The sequence below is a fragment of the Pteronotus mesoamericanus genome, unplaced genomic scaffold, assembly GCF_021234165.1.
Source record: "Pteronotus mesoamericanus isolate MK-2021 breed Mesoamerican mustached bat unplaced genomic scaffold, CSHL_Meso_final contig_33, whole genome shotgun sequence".
NCBI lineage: Eukaryota > Metazoa > Chordata > Mammalia > Chiroptera > Mormoopidae > Pteronotus > Pteronotus mesoamericanus.
Genome location: NW_026555135.1, coordinates 5,117,614 through 5,133,971, shown reverse-complemented (window position 1 = coordinate 5,133,971; position 16,358 = coordinate 5,117,614). Strand labels below are relative to the sequence as shown.

At 37.9% G+C, this 16,358-nt stretch overlaps 1 protein-coding gene and 1 non-coding gene across 2 annotated transcripts in view; both read left to right on the top strand.

Moving 5' to 3' along the window:
- Positions 1–16,358, top strand: part of INTS4 (integrator complex subunit 4) — a 100,577-nt gene that overhangs the window by 62,527 nt on the left and 21,692 nt on the right. The window contains exons 13-16 of the mRNA XM_054576317.1: positions 1,725–1,840; positions 3,273–3,406; positions 4,983–5,140; positions 15,816–15,909. Of these exons, the coding sequence (XP_054432292.1) occupies positions 1,725–1,840; positions 3,273–3,406; positions 4,983–5,140; positions 15,816–15,909 (502 nt within the window). The remainder of the gene's footprint in view (positions 1–1,724; positions 1,841–3,272; positions 3,407–4,982; positions 5,141–15,815; positions 15,910–16,358) is intronic.
- LOC129072846 (small nucleolar RNA SNORA43) lies at positions 2,194–2,337 on the top strand. The gene has a single exon (XR_008529392.1). It is a non-coding gene; the product is annotated as a small nucleolar RNA SNORA43 (small nucleolar RNA).

The following is a 16,358-nucleotide window of genomic DNA, read 5'->3' as shown; positions in this document are numbered from 1 at the left end:
ACTTCCTTCTTTTTCCCCATTTCTTATCATGAATGGTGGCTTTATTCAGAAATATAAAAAAAAAAAATGAAAGAGTGAATAGTCACAGTGACATGTATTTAAGACATTGCTAAAGATAGGTACATAAATTAAAGCTTTGAAGGAGATAGGGAGATAGTTTATACCTTTAGGTCATTACGTAAGTGCTTATTGAACACTTGTTATAACCCAGTCACTGTTAGGTGCTGTGGAGATTTAAAAATGGATTCAACTCAGAGACCTAGCCCCCAGACAGCTGGAAGGGAGAGTAGAAAGAAATATGTAGATAGGGAGGTGAATGAGATAGTAAAAAATATTACAAGCCAGAATTGAAGCCTGGCTTTAGAGAGGCCCAGGTACTTAGGGGTCTCTAAGGAGACCCAAGTAATAGCTCTTGTATTCTCCACCTAAGATCTGAATAGAGTGAGAGATAAAATAAAGGAGTGGCATGTGGAGGCCAAACTACAACCGTTACAGTGTTTCCTGAGGCACAGTCAGTGAAAGGGCTGAGGGAGATCAGAAACTTAGTGAATAAAATTGGTTCTACATAGATGATAAAACAGGACTAGGGAAAAGTTTCCTAACAATATCAAGGGTTTTGAATATGATGCCTTTCATACCCCATATATACATGAACTTGTTCACGGTGTTTGCTTTTTCTCTTTTACCAATCCCTAATGAAATCCTGTCTTCTTTGTGACACTTTGGTCATAGTAATCTCTTCTACCTTTGACAGAAAGTAGAGTGTCATTCATTTCATAGTCCATTACCTTCTATTAGTCATCTTTTCCTCAGCTGAACTATAAACTCATTGAGAACAGAAATTAAGGTTTATATTTCTTTTTGATTCAGCACACCTTCTAAACCAGAACTTAATACAAAATAATAAAAATGTATAATTATCAGCAGCCAGGTAGTTCTTGATACCTTGTAAATGATCTTAAGGTAGTCATAACAGTTAACTGATAGCCAGTTATTAGCTAACTAATAACCAATTGAGTTCTTACTATATGACAGATACCTCTAGGAAGCTCCTTAGCATATCTCCCCTTGCTCCATTAACCAGACCTGGATTACTTGCCTGCAAGCCAGTCACTAGAAAATGGGGATGGGGTTGCCATGAGGGGTTTAGACCAATTTTGGTTGAGCCCTTGGGCTGGACCTGCCTTTTCTGAGGACTTTGCTACCTACCTGATACCTGAGTAAAATCAGGGTTCTCCTGACAAAGAAGACAGAGGATCTGGCCATTGATTAAATAACCCAGTAGTAATATCTGCCATTCCAGCTGTTTTATCTTCATAATAACCAATGTTTTAGACAAATTAACTGAGTTTCAGAATAATTGAATGGCTTATCTGAACTCTTAGAGGTAGCAAAAGTAGGTGATTGAGAATTTGCAACTCTGAATCAGGTTTTCTGATTCTAAATCTGAGTACTTTTAAAAGCATTTATTAGCCCTGGCTGGTATGGCTCAGTGGATTGAGTGCTGGCCTGCGAACCAAAAGCTCGCTGGTTCGATTCCTGATTTAGGGCACATGCCTGGGTTGCTGGGCCAAGGTCGCCAGCCGGAGGTGCGTGAGAGGCAACTACACAGTGATGTTTCTCTTCCTCTTTCTCCCTCCCATTCCCTCTCTCTAAAAATAAAGAAAATCTTTAAGAAAAAAACATTTATTAATTTACTAAAGTGGGCTTTCACTTTATTTCAGATGCCTGAAGTTTCTGGGAAGTCGACATCCAACCCTGGTGCTTCCCTTGGTGCCAGAGCTCCTGAGCACCCACCCGTTTTTTGACACCGCTGAGCCAGACATGGATGATCCAGCTTGTATCCTCTGTGCCTGGGACAGATCCTGCTGACCTGGTGTGGAATTCTATCATCTGTCATCTTTTTCTATAGTGTAGCTTAGCTGGTCCAGTTTTATTTTTTCATTTCTTTTAGATAAGAGTATGTACTGAGGGAGGCTTGTAGTTATTCTCAGCTTTCTTTCTTGATTTCACAGTAGCTTACCTTTGCCATTTAATACTAATAATTTTTGCACCATGTATTGAGCACCTACTGTATTCCACATACTGTTTAAATGCTTTATACATTTTATCACTGGTCTTCCAAACAACCCTGGAAGGAGGAATTATTCCCATCTTACAGAAAGGCTAAATAACTCTCCAAGCAACAAAGCTGATGCCCTGCAGGTGCGCATCCGCCGGCACCACAGACGCAGCTGCTGTGCTGCACCTGTGACGCCAGGGCAGCGAGGAAGAGGCTATTTCTACGCTCAGTGCCCAGAACGGTGGGCACTAAGAATGGTTTGTAGCCTGACAGCCCTTGGGGAAACAAAACAAAACAAAACAAAAAAAAACAACAAAGCTGAGATTCAGAGCCAGACATCTTTGGTTTTGAAGCCTGCAGACTTTCCCCTGTCTTATTCCATGTTTAATTTGATCTGCAACCTGATTGAGTGGATGGGGCTGAGCTCCTCTGCCTCTGTTTTGAGTTCAGTGGGTTTGTGATAGCCTTGGACAGCATGCTGTGCAATTCGATTGTTTTCCTGTCGTGGGAATACATTTACGTCAGTATTTACATCAGTGCATCCATGCTTTCCCTTGGTTCTTTTTACTCTGTGGCAGATCCTTGGTGAAGTTTAGGGATATTTATTGGGATCCTGGCAGTCAGCCAAATAACTGGCTGTTTTAAGATGACCATTGTATTCTCTCCTAATTCTTTTATATATTTTAGAGCCTGCTTTTCTTGTGACAAAATCCTGATACAATATTAAAAATTCTTTATATGTATAATTTTTGAGGATTGTATAATACTCCATCAAGTAGATGAAGCACAAGTTGAATAGTTATTTTCCTGGTTTTGGATATTTAGGTTATTTCTGATTATTTGCTATTATAAACTTTCTGTGCTATTTGATTATTTACTTAGAGTAAATTTTGAGGTGTGGAATTACTCAACATTCTTAAGACCCTCATTGTCTAATACCAAATTGTTATCCAAAGGGATTGTGCCAGTATATATTTTAGCAGCCACTGTACCAAAAGTTTCCATTTATAAGTATTCTTAACAGCATCAGGCATTATTTTTAAAAGTCTTTGGTAATTGGGATAAGTTGGAGTAAATCTGTGTTTGAATTTGCATTTCTTTATTAGGAAATTATAGTTATTTATGGGAATTGTGGGGGTGGGAAGTGGACACCAGATTCTTGCCAAACTCATTGTTTTATACCTCCAGTTTTACTTAACTCATCCATCAGACATTGCAGTTTTGGTTCTTATCTTCAATGCTGCTAAAACCTGTCCAACAATGCCTGCATTGTTCTCCGATCATACCTTCAGGCACTATGCCTACCTCCGGGACAGCCTTTCTCATCTTGTTCCTGCCTTGAGGGTATGTTGAAAACATCTTTTGTCCTTTTTGGTTATTTGATTTTTTGGCCCTTTGTAGTGGTTAAATAACAGAAAGTACACTATAGTATTTTCTGAAAACTCATTCTTTATTGTCTTTCTCTCTTGAGCTCTCTCCCATTGTTTTGTACTTTAGCTTCTTATCTTTTAAGAGGGTTCATTTTTTAAATGTCCCTATGATATTATGCTGTGTTAGGGAAGGAAAAAGAATCCAAAACAATGAATTTTAGACAAGGATTAGATTGTGATCTATGTTAACAATTACAATACATAAAGCCATGGTTCTCAAAGAGTTCATTTTTTAATAATAAAACCTTTATTACTTTTAAAACCTTAGAGATACAGAAAGGAAAAAAAATTTTTAAATGAACCATAATGATATCAATAGCAAACACTTATTGAATGCTCTGTGCAGGCACTTTTTAAAGCTCTTTATTTAATATAACTCATCCCTGCTTCAGTTAGTGTTAATAATTATTTAGAATAATGTATTGGGTTGGCCAAAAAGTTCATTTGTTTTTTTCAGTAAGATGGTTCTAGTAACGTTTAGTTGTGTAACTTCATTCAAAACAGTTTTGTTAGACTGTATTGTGACAACTGTCATATCAGTGTGCATTAAAAAAAAAAACCAAATCGCTGAATTTTTGTGGAGCATTTTAATATTGAAGACAACATTTTCAGCATATCATGCTTTATTATTTCAAGAAAGGTAAAAATTCAACTGAAATGCAAAAAAAGATTTGTGCAGTGTGTAGAGAAGGCGCTGTGACTGATGAAATGTATCAAAAGTGGTTTGTGAAATTTCATCCTAGAAATTTCTTACTGGACAGTGATTCAACTGGTTGCGTGAGACCAGTTGAAGTTGATAGTGATCAAATTGAGACATTGAGAACAATAAACGTTATACCACATGGGAGATAGCCAACATTCTCAAAATATCCGATCAATAAAGTTATTAGTGAAAATGAAAATGTCTTTTCTTTTACAGAAAACACTAAATGGACTTTTTGGCCAACACAGTATATACATGTTAGAAAATTTAAACTGTATAGAACATATAAAATTAAAAGTGAAATCCTCTTTGCTCTCCCCTCTGCATCCCTTTCTTGAAAAGGTATCACTTTTAATAGAACAAGAATTATAATTATCATCATATAAAACATTTTTATAGTATGCTATATAAACTAATTTGGGAATAAATCATCACTCTTCTATGAAATGAAAGATCAAATAAAGTTAAAAATAAATGTGATAACAGATTAATTTTTAGTCCCATTGCTATGGTTAGCCCATTTATTTCAGTTACCAACAGAAAATAATAGTATACCATTCTCTTTACTTTTCTTCCTTGCAGCTTGTGGCTATGTGGGGTAGGCCACATTCATTTTCTCTCTCCCCTTCTCCCACTGAAGCTGGGGAAGGGGAGAGAGTTAATTTCAGAATCACTTTGCCTTTTCTCGCCTTTATGTTGTTTGACTCACTTTTTTTTCTGGTTTCTTTGTGTTATGAAAAGTTGCATAGCAGATTTTGATGGCACTATAATCCCGCTGTTTGCTTAGTTACCAGGTAGAAAACTAGTGTCGTCAGCTGTTTCCCCCAATATCACTCCTCATGAGGATCCTTCCCATCAGTTCCTGCAGCAGAGCCTAGAAAGGGTGTATAGTCTTCAGCATCTGGACCCCCAGGGAACCCAGGAGCTACTGGAATTCACCATCAGGTAAGGTGATCGTCCCTTTGTCAGAGTTAACATTGTTATTATGCTCAGTTTGGCCATTTTATTTTCCAGTGTTGGTTACAGGCTAGTTTTTCTGACTCTGTAGGCCTATTCTCATGTTTTTATGATCTGTTTATATGTGGATTATATTGTGGTTTGAGCATATTATATACGAAGAAAAATTCTTTCTGTTCATGACCAGATTGATGGTTAGCACAAAACTAGAAAGAGTTACAAAGAAGCTGTTTTTAACTTTTCTTTCCTTGTGTATTAGTTAGGATGAGTGATGGAAAATGCAAAACAACAGTGGTTTTGAAATAGGATAGTGAGAACCTAGGAAAACTCCTTGGCCAGTGGAATAGGGAAACTGAGACACAGATAGCTGAACACAGTGACTGAGCAGTTTACAGCCGGGGCAGATGGTCAGCAGGGGGAAGAACCTCAGTGCCTGGCAGGGGCAAAACTGGGAAAATAAGGACCTTGCCCCTAGGGTAAGCTCTTCTCCCCTGGCCTTTCCTCCCTGGAGATAACATCTAGGCCTCAGTTGTATTTCAGCTCCAGGCCCAGAAAACCAGCAAAACCAGGTGGCCGATGCCAGGACCAAGTACAATGACTAAAGCTCCTGCCTGCCACTGTCCAGTCAGTGGAGATCACCACCCTGAAAGGGTGCACCTGGAGAACTGAGGAATGTTCTCCTGAAACCCTCCCCTGAGACCCACCCTAAGGTTCCCACCTTCGAGAAAGAGATATAAGCCTCAAGATAAAGGACCCAGGCCTGTGTTCTTCCTCTGGGGAGCAGCCCATCTAATTTTCTTTCCTTCCTTTCCTCTCTACCACTTCTTCACAGGCTGGCATCTCCTAAACTCTGGCAGTGGGGAGCTGGCAGCTTTTCCCAGGCTAATCCCCTGAACCTGTCCCTAAAGCCCCTTTTCTCTGACTTCCCAGAGAGCTAAGGCAGTCCAGCCTAGGCTTTCCTGTTGCTTCTTTGCTAAGCTCTTCCTTGTTTTTCTGTCCCCACCTTCATTAAGTGTATCCTCATAGTCACCTGAACTCGTGTTGTGAAATCTTTCCTACACACTACAGCCGGCCCTAGGCAGGCCCACCCAGGGCCAGACCTCTGTCCGGTAACAATTCAAACAGAGAAAAAGTTAATTCTTTCTCACAGGCAGGACAGAGTTGAGATGGTCATCAGTAGTGTAGACCTTTTTAGGCATCCAAACTCTGTCTCCTTTGTATTCCTTCAGGAAACAGGAAAGAGGAGAACAACATCATTCCTGCCTCCCCCTGCCTTTTAAAGACACTACCCCAGAAGTTGCATGTTTTAACTTTACTTGCATCCCATTGACTAGAATTTGAGATACGAGGCTATACCTAGCTGTAAGGAGCTAGGAAATGCAGTCTTTATTCTGTGTGACCAGTGCTTAGTTACATTTGGTGACTGTTCCTTAGGAGAAAGGGAAGGGTGCTGGGGAACAACCAGCAGACTCTGCCAGATATTATTAGAATGTTCTGAATGATATGCAAAGATTTGAAACCCTCTTGTCTCTAGGAAGGGCAATATCTATCTGCTTTTGTAAGTAAGGTTTGATTGAAACACAACCACACTTTTAGGTACTGTCTTTAGCTGCTTTCATTGATACAATGGCAGAGTTGAGTCGTTGCCACAGAGACTGCATGGCCTGCAATGCCTAGAATATTTACTATCTGACCCTTTATAGAAAAAGTTTGCTGATTCTGAAGGGATGCCTCAGTCACGTTTTTTTCCCCTTTTGCTCTCTCACCAAAGTATTAGATATAGAGGCCACTATCTGAAGGTGCTAGTCCTGAGCTCAGGAAAATAAGTTCCACTTTCTGACTTGACCCCACCTAAATAAACATTTAGGTATTATCCTTGACAGTGTTTTATTTATCCTATTAGCACTAAAGCAAGTACAAAATGCATGGAAGTCAGTCAGTTTGGTCCCCAGTTGGCCCTAAGTAGGTGCTTCGTAAACACCCCTTGATTTAAGTGATCCTCATGATCTGGGTTTTATGAGGCGATAATTCTGTGGAGCTTTCAGCTGGTCAAACCATTGTTCTAGCACTGTGATCACTCCTGGGAACTACGTTTCTAACTTAAGTGTGTTCTGAGGAGGATGGCTAGAACGGTGAGACTCAGAAAAGAAAGCAGATGTTGCCATAGTTATCGATGACCTACGATGTTTCACAAATATTATTGCAGTTAGATGTTGTTCCCATTTCACAGAGAAGAAATGGAAATTTGCGGAAGTAAAGCAATTTATTAGGAAGTAGCAGAATCAGGATTTAAATCTAGATTTGTTTGACTCTAAAATTGATTTTCTATGATATGTACTAGTGAATGGGGATTTCTGTATCAAGGGGAGGATAGATCAGATGACCCCCTAGGGTTCTTTAGAACTTAGAGTATATGACAAGTGTGTCTAAAGACTGAAGGACACAACCTGTCTTAACCTGTAAAAAACAAAAACAAAGAAACAAGTAAATACAAAAAAGCCAACAGCATATGATCTTAGTCATGTACATCATTTAGGGAAGTAGCAACACACCCTGCATCTTTGAGAACTCAGTGTCAGTACCCGTGTTAGAAACCCATCATTTCCTGGTACTGTGGATATCCCATGATCAGCACTGTGGTGCCAAATAGTAGAAAAACTCAGCCACACACATCTGCATGCCCTTCTGGCACATACAAGGTTAAGCCCGCATTTTATGTATAAACTCTTAACAAAAAATAGGGGCTGTTGCTTACTAGCAGTGATTGAGACTAAATAATTTCTTAACTGCATACCTGCATAAAAATGTAGTCATGGAAAAGTTAGGAGTCCTATCCATGCTTTTATATGTTTCTGATGATCAGATTGTTCATAGGTCGCTAGAGGCACACATCAGCACTTACCTGGAAACGAGCAAAGTCTCCCTGTGGATCACAATGATGTTAACCATGACATCTTGACAGGTACCTGAAGAAGACATTGTAAACAATGTTAAAATCTATGGGCACACCTTTTCTACTAGGACACTGCAAATAACCTTGTTGAGTGCCATCACTACACGGCCCATCCTCACCTCTCCCTGAACTCTTGCAGCACTCCAAGGTCTATGTGCCTCTGTACTGAACACCGTCATTTCTTCCCTGCTCGTCTGCAACAGCACCATGGTTACTCCTGTGAGGCCCAGCTCCATCATCATCACGTGGTTATCCCCAAATGGCTCAACATTCACATGGTTAAAAAAATCCTCAAAATATAAAATGTTATGTTACCATGGTGGCCAGAATGGTAAAACACTATTGTCGCATACCTGAATACCTGAAATAAATCACATGCTCAAACAAGTTTAGCCAGTCAGTGTAACCTACCTGAACGTGGGGGTATCAGATGGTCTGATCTCATGGAGGCACACATCGTCACTTACTCGGATATGAGAAATGTCCCCTGTTGACCATGCAAGTTCATTGTGATCTCTTCATAAGACCCTGAAAAACACATGAGGTATGTGTGAAAACACAGAACTTGTTGCAGCAAGACACCTCAGATTACGTGGGACATAAGACCCACTCTCATGAGTTAATGTCACATAATCTCATACCTGTATTCTAGGGAAAGACTGACCGTGATAGCTGCAAAACAGTAACACTGTGTTAGGGAAACCATACTCACCTAGATCTCTGAAGATCAGATGGTCTGTAGGGTGCTTAAGACACAGGTCATCACTGACCCTATAATGGTCATTATGAGCTTCACCATGGTATGTTCACTGCAACCTGGAAAACACATTATGACATGCACAGTCACAGCTTCTAAACCTGGATCCTGAAAATAGCCTTGTTCTCTGCCACCTCTGCAGACCCATCACCTCTACCTGACATCTTGCAATCCTCTAAGATCTATGCCTACACCATTGTTAGGGACACCATCATCCGTTGACTGCTCACCTAAAAAAAAAATGAAGTTATTAATATTCCTTGGAGATCCATGATAATTACACCGATATCTGCAAATGGCTCAATAATTCTGTAGTTATACATAAATTTTCTCTAACATATCAAACTGTAGATTAAGTATGGTTGCTAGTATCTGTAAGGTCTCTATAATATCTTACCTGACTCCCTGCAAAAAAAGTCGTAACAGTTGGTGTGAGGACACTGAGATAGGTGAGTGTTAGGTGACCTAGGCTGTGGTTAAGGCCCACCGTATCACTAACTTCGATAGCAACAGGGTCCAACATGAACAATCGTAGTTAGCCTTACTGTAAGTTGCTGTCATAAATCTGAAAAAAACGTTGTAGCAACTGTGGCTGCTATGTGTCTTATTTTGCTATACACCACCAAATTCCTTTGGTCCTTGTATCATTTCGGGACCCATTAATGCTATCTGTAGACCTACTTGCAGAATGCCAAGGTCAAACCCAGAGAAGAGACACTTTCTGCTCCTGAAGAGACATCGGCAATAAGATCTTGGTCAATCAAGCTCTGAAAGACAGGCGGAAAAATTACATGAATATCTATCTGCTTATCCATCTGTCATTAGTAGTGTTCAGTACATATTCTCTCTAATAAAAATGCCATTCTTGTTATTAGTATTCTGGAGAAATTGGTTTCTAAGCTACATACATGACAAAAAAAATACATATAAGAGTCCCTGAGACATTATTTTTTTAAATACTGAAATTGAGAATGTCTATAATGAGTTAGTGTCACATCTCCTCATCTTATAAACAAGCAAAGACATTAGCAGTTTACCTGCAAAAAAATACATGTTGTGATTAGGGACCCCATCTGCACTCACCTAGATATGTGAAGATCAAATGGTCTGTGATGGGGTAAGGACCGCTTTATCACACACCTGCTTACTCTGAAGGTCCCAATCACAACCATGAAATCCCCGGTTCATTGTGATGTCATGACTGCTGGAATCTTTAAAACTCATATATGACCAGTGTATCAAAAGAATGAAGGACGCTACTTGCCTTAGCTATAAAAAAACAAAAACAACTAAAAACAAACAAAAAAGCCCACAGTAGATGATCTTAGTCATGTACATCAATTTAGGGAAGAAGCATCAACATACCCTGGATCTTTCAGAACTCAATGTCAACACCAGTGTTAGAAACCCATCATCTCTTTGTATCTGTGCAAATCGGAATCAATACTACGATGAGTAGTAGTAGAACTTACAGGGCTGGGCAAACGTAGGTTTACAATTGCAAGTATGTGAAACAGAGTTTATCCTTGAATTATTTATTATTTATTTTAAAATTTGCCATATGAACAACTGTAAACCTACTTATGCCCACCCTTATATTTTCTGTATTTGTTGAAAAATGAAATGTTACCTAGTTTCATACAGAAAGTTCTCTCACTAGGACTCTGGTCATTTACTTGTTACCACTAGTTTAAAACAAACTTCGTTATTTAGACACTGCCTTTTATTATAATCCAAGCAGCCATTTTATCCAACCAAGATCTCACCTGTAGAAAGTCTTCTGTAGTTCCATAAGGGCTCTGGGAGATGATTGTTTGCTTGTTTGTTTCTAGAACTTGTCATAACTACTTTGTCATCACCACTGTACCTTGGGTGCTCTATAGGAGCTCAGTAAATATTTGTTTTATACTCCAGTTGTGGTAGCTTAACTAGGAATGAAGTCTTTTAAGATTTTTGTATATGTTTTTTTCCTGGCCATACCCCACCTCCAGACGTATAGGTTTGATGTTTTGTAAGGCTTTGCTGGCTTGATCGTAACAATAGCCACTGTGTATCAAGTGCCCACCATTTACCCACTCCTTTAAGTGTTCAGTGTATATTATTTCATTTAATTTAAAAACAATACCATGAGAATTACCTTGTATTTCCAATGAGTGAGGAAGCTGAGGTTTCTTGTGGTTTTCTGTCATATGCCAGACACCGCAGTGTGCAGAAGGAACATGATAATAAATGAGACAATCTGCTGCAAAGATTTATAGCCTGGTTGGGGGATTAGCTAGGTAAATAAGATATGTAGTATTGTGCTTTCCACACTACAGTACGGTAACTACAGGAGAACTTACACGTCTAGGAGAATGAAAAAGGGTACTTAACCCTTCCTTGGATGGCCTAATCAATGACCTGAAGATTGAATATAAGTTAGTCAAGTGAAGAATGAGTAGAGCATATGAAGGACTCAGTAGAGCAAAGTCCTGGACTAAAACATGGGTCTTTCTAGCCCTTCCATCTGGTCACACTGTTCTGTTTCTGGTTAACAGTTTGTGTGATATGAAACATCTAGTATAATTAAATTTATAATCCAAAGGACTTGGTTCAAATCTTAGTTTTATCACTTCCTAGGTACATAATCTCAGTCCTCAATTTCTTGATCTGTAAATCAAAGCTACTGTGTAGGTCTTGGACGTGTTGTGAAGACTATAATAATATGTGGAAAGTATTTTGAGAATAGTGGTTATATAGATAATAGTTGGGCATTTAATTGGGAAATTTTGCTTTAAAATTTAAATCTAATTGTGGCTCATTTGATACAGGAGACCTCGTTTTGATATTTTGTAAATCAATCCAATTCAATTTTATGAATGTAATTTTATTTACATTAATTGGTGGAGAGAAGGGATTGTCTTTTAAGAAATGCTACAGTCACATGTCTATTCTTTCAAACACTAAACCAATTTTCAGAGTTCATTTTTTTTGTGTAAGTCCATGTAGGTGTTACTGGGAATACACATTATTGTTTCAGAAACCATATCATTTTAGAAATGTTTCGTAGTAGAGATTGCTCTTTTGTAGTAAAACAGCTTATTTGAATTTGAGATGGGCGGGGCTTCAGTTATCTTGAATCGATAGAAATACACTTCTTCTAAAGCAGTTAGTTAACTTTGCAGGCCAGAAGGGATTGGCAAGAAATATCAAAATAATAAAAAGCAAGGACCTACAACCAATATTACTCTACCCAACAGAGCTATCATTTAGAATCCAAAGACATATAAAGAGCTTCCCAGGGAGGAAAAAGCTAAAGCAGTTCATTACTACCAAACCAGTATTACATAATGTATTAAAAGATCTTCCTTAAGAAGACAAATTTTTAAAAGGTAAAAAGTATGAATAATAAAATGGCAATAAATATATATCAGTAATTGAATCTGAAAAAACAAAATAAATGAACAAACAGAGCAGAAACAGAATCATAGTTACAGAGAACATTTTGATGGTTGCCAGATGGGAGGGGGTTAGAGGCATGGGTGAAAAATGTGAAGGGATTAAGAAGTACAAAGTGGTAGTTACAGAATAGTCACAGGGATGTTACAAAAGTGGTAGTTACAGAATAGTCACAGGGATGTTACATACAGCATGGGGATTGTAGTCAGTGATTTTGTGGTAACTACAGGGTCCAGCAGAAGTAACGCCTGCTTGAGTGTAGTTGGTAGGGTAATAATATGGGTGTAATAATTTATGGTTTTAATTTGAACATTTTACCTAAAATTTCACATGGTGTGCTTGAGTGTGATATTGTTATGTTACAGAATTACATGCTTATGATTTTGTAATAAAAGATTTTGTAATAAAAAAAGGGGGGTTATTTGTGCCAGAGCCTATATGGTGTCAGGTGGGTGTGGGATTTATCAGGATGATCACTTAGGCTGTGTATTGTCTGATCTCTGGGTTGTATACCTGAAACTAATAATATTGTATGTCAACTGGAATTGAAAAATAAAAAATTATTTTTAAAAATATACTTCTTTCCTTATGGAAATGTTTAAAAACATCAACCCTAAAGAACATGGGATTTCTTGGTTAAATTTTTAGAAATCCTCCTTTTGCTCTGCATTGTTTCATGTCTCCAAGGAACAGTGCCTGTTTTGTAGCTTGGAAACTAGTAAGTAAAGAGGTGGAAATAAAATGTTTGCTATTTGTAACCATCTGAGTGCAAGAATGAAGATAGCTTTTGAAAAGTTATCAGGATGTGGTACTCATTTTGCATTTTCTAACATTCCTCGTTATTCTGCCAAACTACTAAGAGACATTACTTGTAAATTTGATGTTCAGAGATTGTAAGAGATTGAAAGGAATGCTTAGTCATAAACATTTGATTTACACATCCAGAGTCTTTTTTACTATTTTAAATGATGATTTTAAAATGAATTCTGCTTGTTGTGTAAGCTTTTTATTAAAAAAAATTATAATATATGTAAACTTATATTCTTATAACATTTTTTAAAATGCTACTTACTGCCATCATGTTGACTACGGGTTGCTAAAGTGCGTGTTCCTGGGACGGGCTCTTTTGCCCTGCCACATCACATCTCTAGAAATGCGGCTTCATATTTATCTGATTTTACATCAGTTTTGGTCTCATCTGTATTTGATACAGTTCATAAATATATGAAAAGAGTTTTAATAGCAAAAGAATAAATGAAATGCAATATGATATGGTTGGGGGGGAAAAAGACTTAGACCTGAGTTCATGGCCTGTTTTTTTGTAAACCACGTAAACTCTGATCTTCAGTTTCCTTCTTAGTGAAATGAGATTAATTGCAGTTCACATTGTAAGGATTACATGAGCTCATGTAAGGAAACACCTAGTACAGTGCACATAGAAGGTGCTGTTTGTAAGCTTTTTCATTAAAGGGGACATAGTCTCCTGAATGTCTAAACTGGTTTTTGAGGATTGTGGGCACAAAGAGGTCCGGAGAGGAAATGCTGGGACATAGAGTGTTTTCCCCAGGGCTAGCAAGTTTCCTTTTTCTCTTTTTTCTTTTCTTTTTTTTTGTTCAGTAGGTCAGATTTCCCATGGCTTGTTGCGTTACATCTTGTTCTGCGCAATTCGGAACAATTGCTTTGGAGTGAGGGTGGTGGACTAATTTAACAGTGATGGCAGTCAGCAAACATGTAGCCAGGTGGCCAGTGTCTCTGTAATTGTAGCAGAAGGCAGAATCTCTGTGGAAAGGAAATGGTTCACAAGTAGAATGATTCAGGGCTGTGTTTTGTAAGAGAGTCCTCAGAGATATTAAAGAGAAAATTAGCACTTTACAAGTATGAATAGCTAGTACAGGTCTTGCCTTTTATTGTGCTGGGTTCCCACGCGTAAGCAGGCTCTCCAGGACCAGCGCAAGCCACCAAAACTCACAAGTAGTGATACACAGTCTACAGACCCCAATTTCTTCAGGTACTTTGGGAATACTTTACTTCATGCCCCTTTCCAGAGCACCTTCTCCCCGGTATCAAGGTTCTTAGGAAGCAGCGTAAGCTATCAAACATTTGTCTGACAGTACAGGGAGAGGCTTAGTCTGGTGGAGAGTTAGGTACAGGCTACTATGAAACCTAATGTATTATGCCAGCCCTGAAACATTTAACTTTCCTCTTGACCCAGTCTTCATTTCTAACAGTTATTGTTTCTATATGAAATTTTGATATCGCCATTAAAAATGAGGCAACTTTTTAAAGATTTTTTTTTCTGAGATGGATTGTTAGTGGTCTCTCTCACACACACATACCTCTCCCCAAAAGAGAAGATGTAAGAAAAGAAAAACAATACTTTTTTGTAGATGTATAGCATATTTCTAGAAGAATTCAAAAGAAACTGGTAGTGTGGTTCCTCTGGACAGGGTATAGTGGTTAGCAGTGCACAGGTATAGGAAGGTGGACTAATTGAATTGTATCGCTATATATCCTTCAGTATCTTTTAATTCTGTATCTTATCAGTGTAATTCTATAGGTATGTATTATCTATTCAAAACATTTTTTTAAATTTTTAAAAGATTTTATTTATTTATTTTTAGAGAGGAAGAGGGAGTGAGAAAGAGAGGGAAAGAAACATCAATGTGTGGTTGCCTCTCACGCACCCCATCTTGGGGACCTGGCCTGCAATCCAGGCGTGTGCCTTGACTGGGAATTGAACCGACAACCCTTTGGTTAGCAGGCCGGCACTCAATACACTGAGCCACACCAGCCAGGGCAAAAAATTAAAAATTTTAAATTAGTAATTTGAGCCCCCAATACAACTATTTTTATCTGTGTGTCACTTTGTCTGTGTTCTTGTCCACAGGCAGATTTCTTTTTCTGATGATACAAAAATACTTGTCCATAGTATAAAACAATTGGAAAATAAAGCATAGTTGGGAGAAGGCCCTAAAAATCCCCTGAATACCTCTATCCAGAAAACCACTGTGCTGTATTTTTCTCCTGTGTATAGTTTTTACATGGTCGAGATTATATACTTTCTTACCATTTTATATTTTAATGGCTATAGAATATTGCATTGAGTAGATACATAGTAATATTTAAGATTCTTACTACCATTGAATATTTAAGCAGTTACTGAGTTATTTACTATAATAGTCTACACAATGAATATGAGGAGGCATTGAACATTTCATTTCTGTTGAAGATTCTTTAGAACTACTTCTCAGCATAAAGCTACTGATCAAAATATTTGACCATATGTGTAACTTTTATAACGGTACAGTTTTGCTTTCCAAAAGAATTGTATCAGCTTAAACCACGATCAAAGTGTCAGTGAACCACTTTTATTATAACCACTCCAGTACTGGGTGCTATTTTAAAAATTTATGACCAGTTTATTAGGTGTAAAATGGTAAAATGCTTTGGCATGATTTTTATATTGCTGTTATTATCCTTATCCCATGTTTGACTTGGGGTTTTATTTACTACAGGGATCTGCAAAGACTTGGAGAACTTCAGTCTGAATTGGCAGGAGTCGCTGACTTCTCTGCTACCTATCTTCGGTGTCAACTTCTTCTCATCAAGGTAGGTTTGGACCCATTATGGCTTGTGATTGTGATGCTAAGTACATACTTGAACAGACCTGACAATGTTTGAGGCCATAATTAGAAAAATAAATGGTCTTTTGCAGCCACTTAGAAATGGAGAATTACGTACTCTGTGTTGTAATTATATCTGGCTCTAACTAAAGAGTTGTTAACTCATATAGGAATTTGAAATTTTTTAATTTGGTAGAATTCTTTCATCATTATGTAATTAGAGCAGATCAGATATGCAACCATTTTCTTTAGAGTCCCAGGGATTTTCATTGTTTTTTCTAATTTGATTAGCAAAGAATTTATATGAACTTTTATTTTTTTTAAATGCTAATTTCACTTTGTCAAAGTAAAATTAAAGGTTGATTTCATTAATCTTAAAAGGGCCAACTTGCTGGCATTTCATACTAGGTGGTCAGATTATGTATATACACAAAA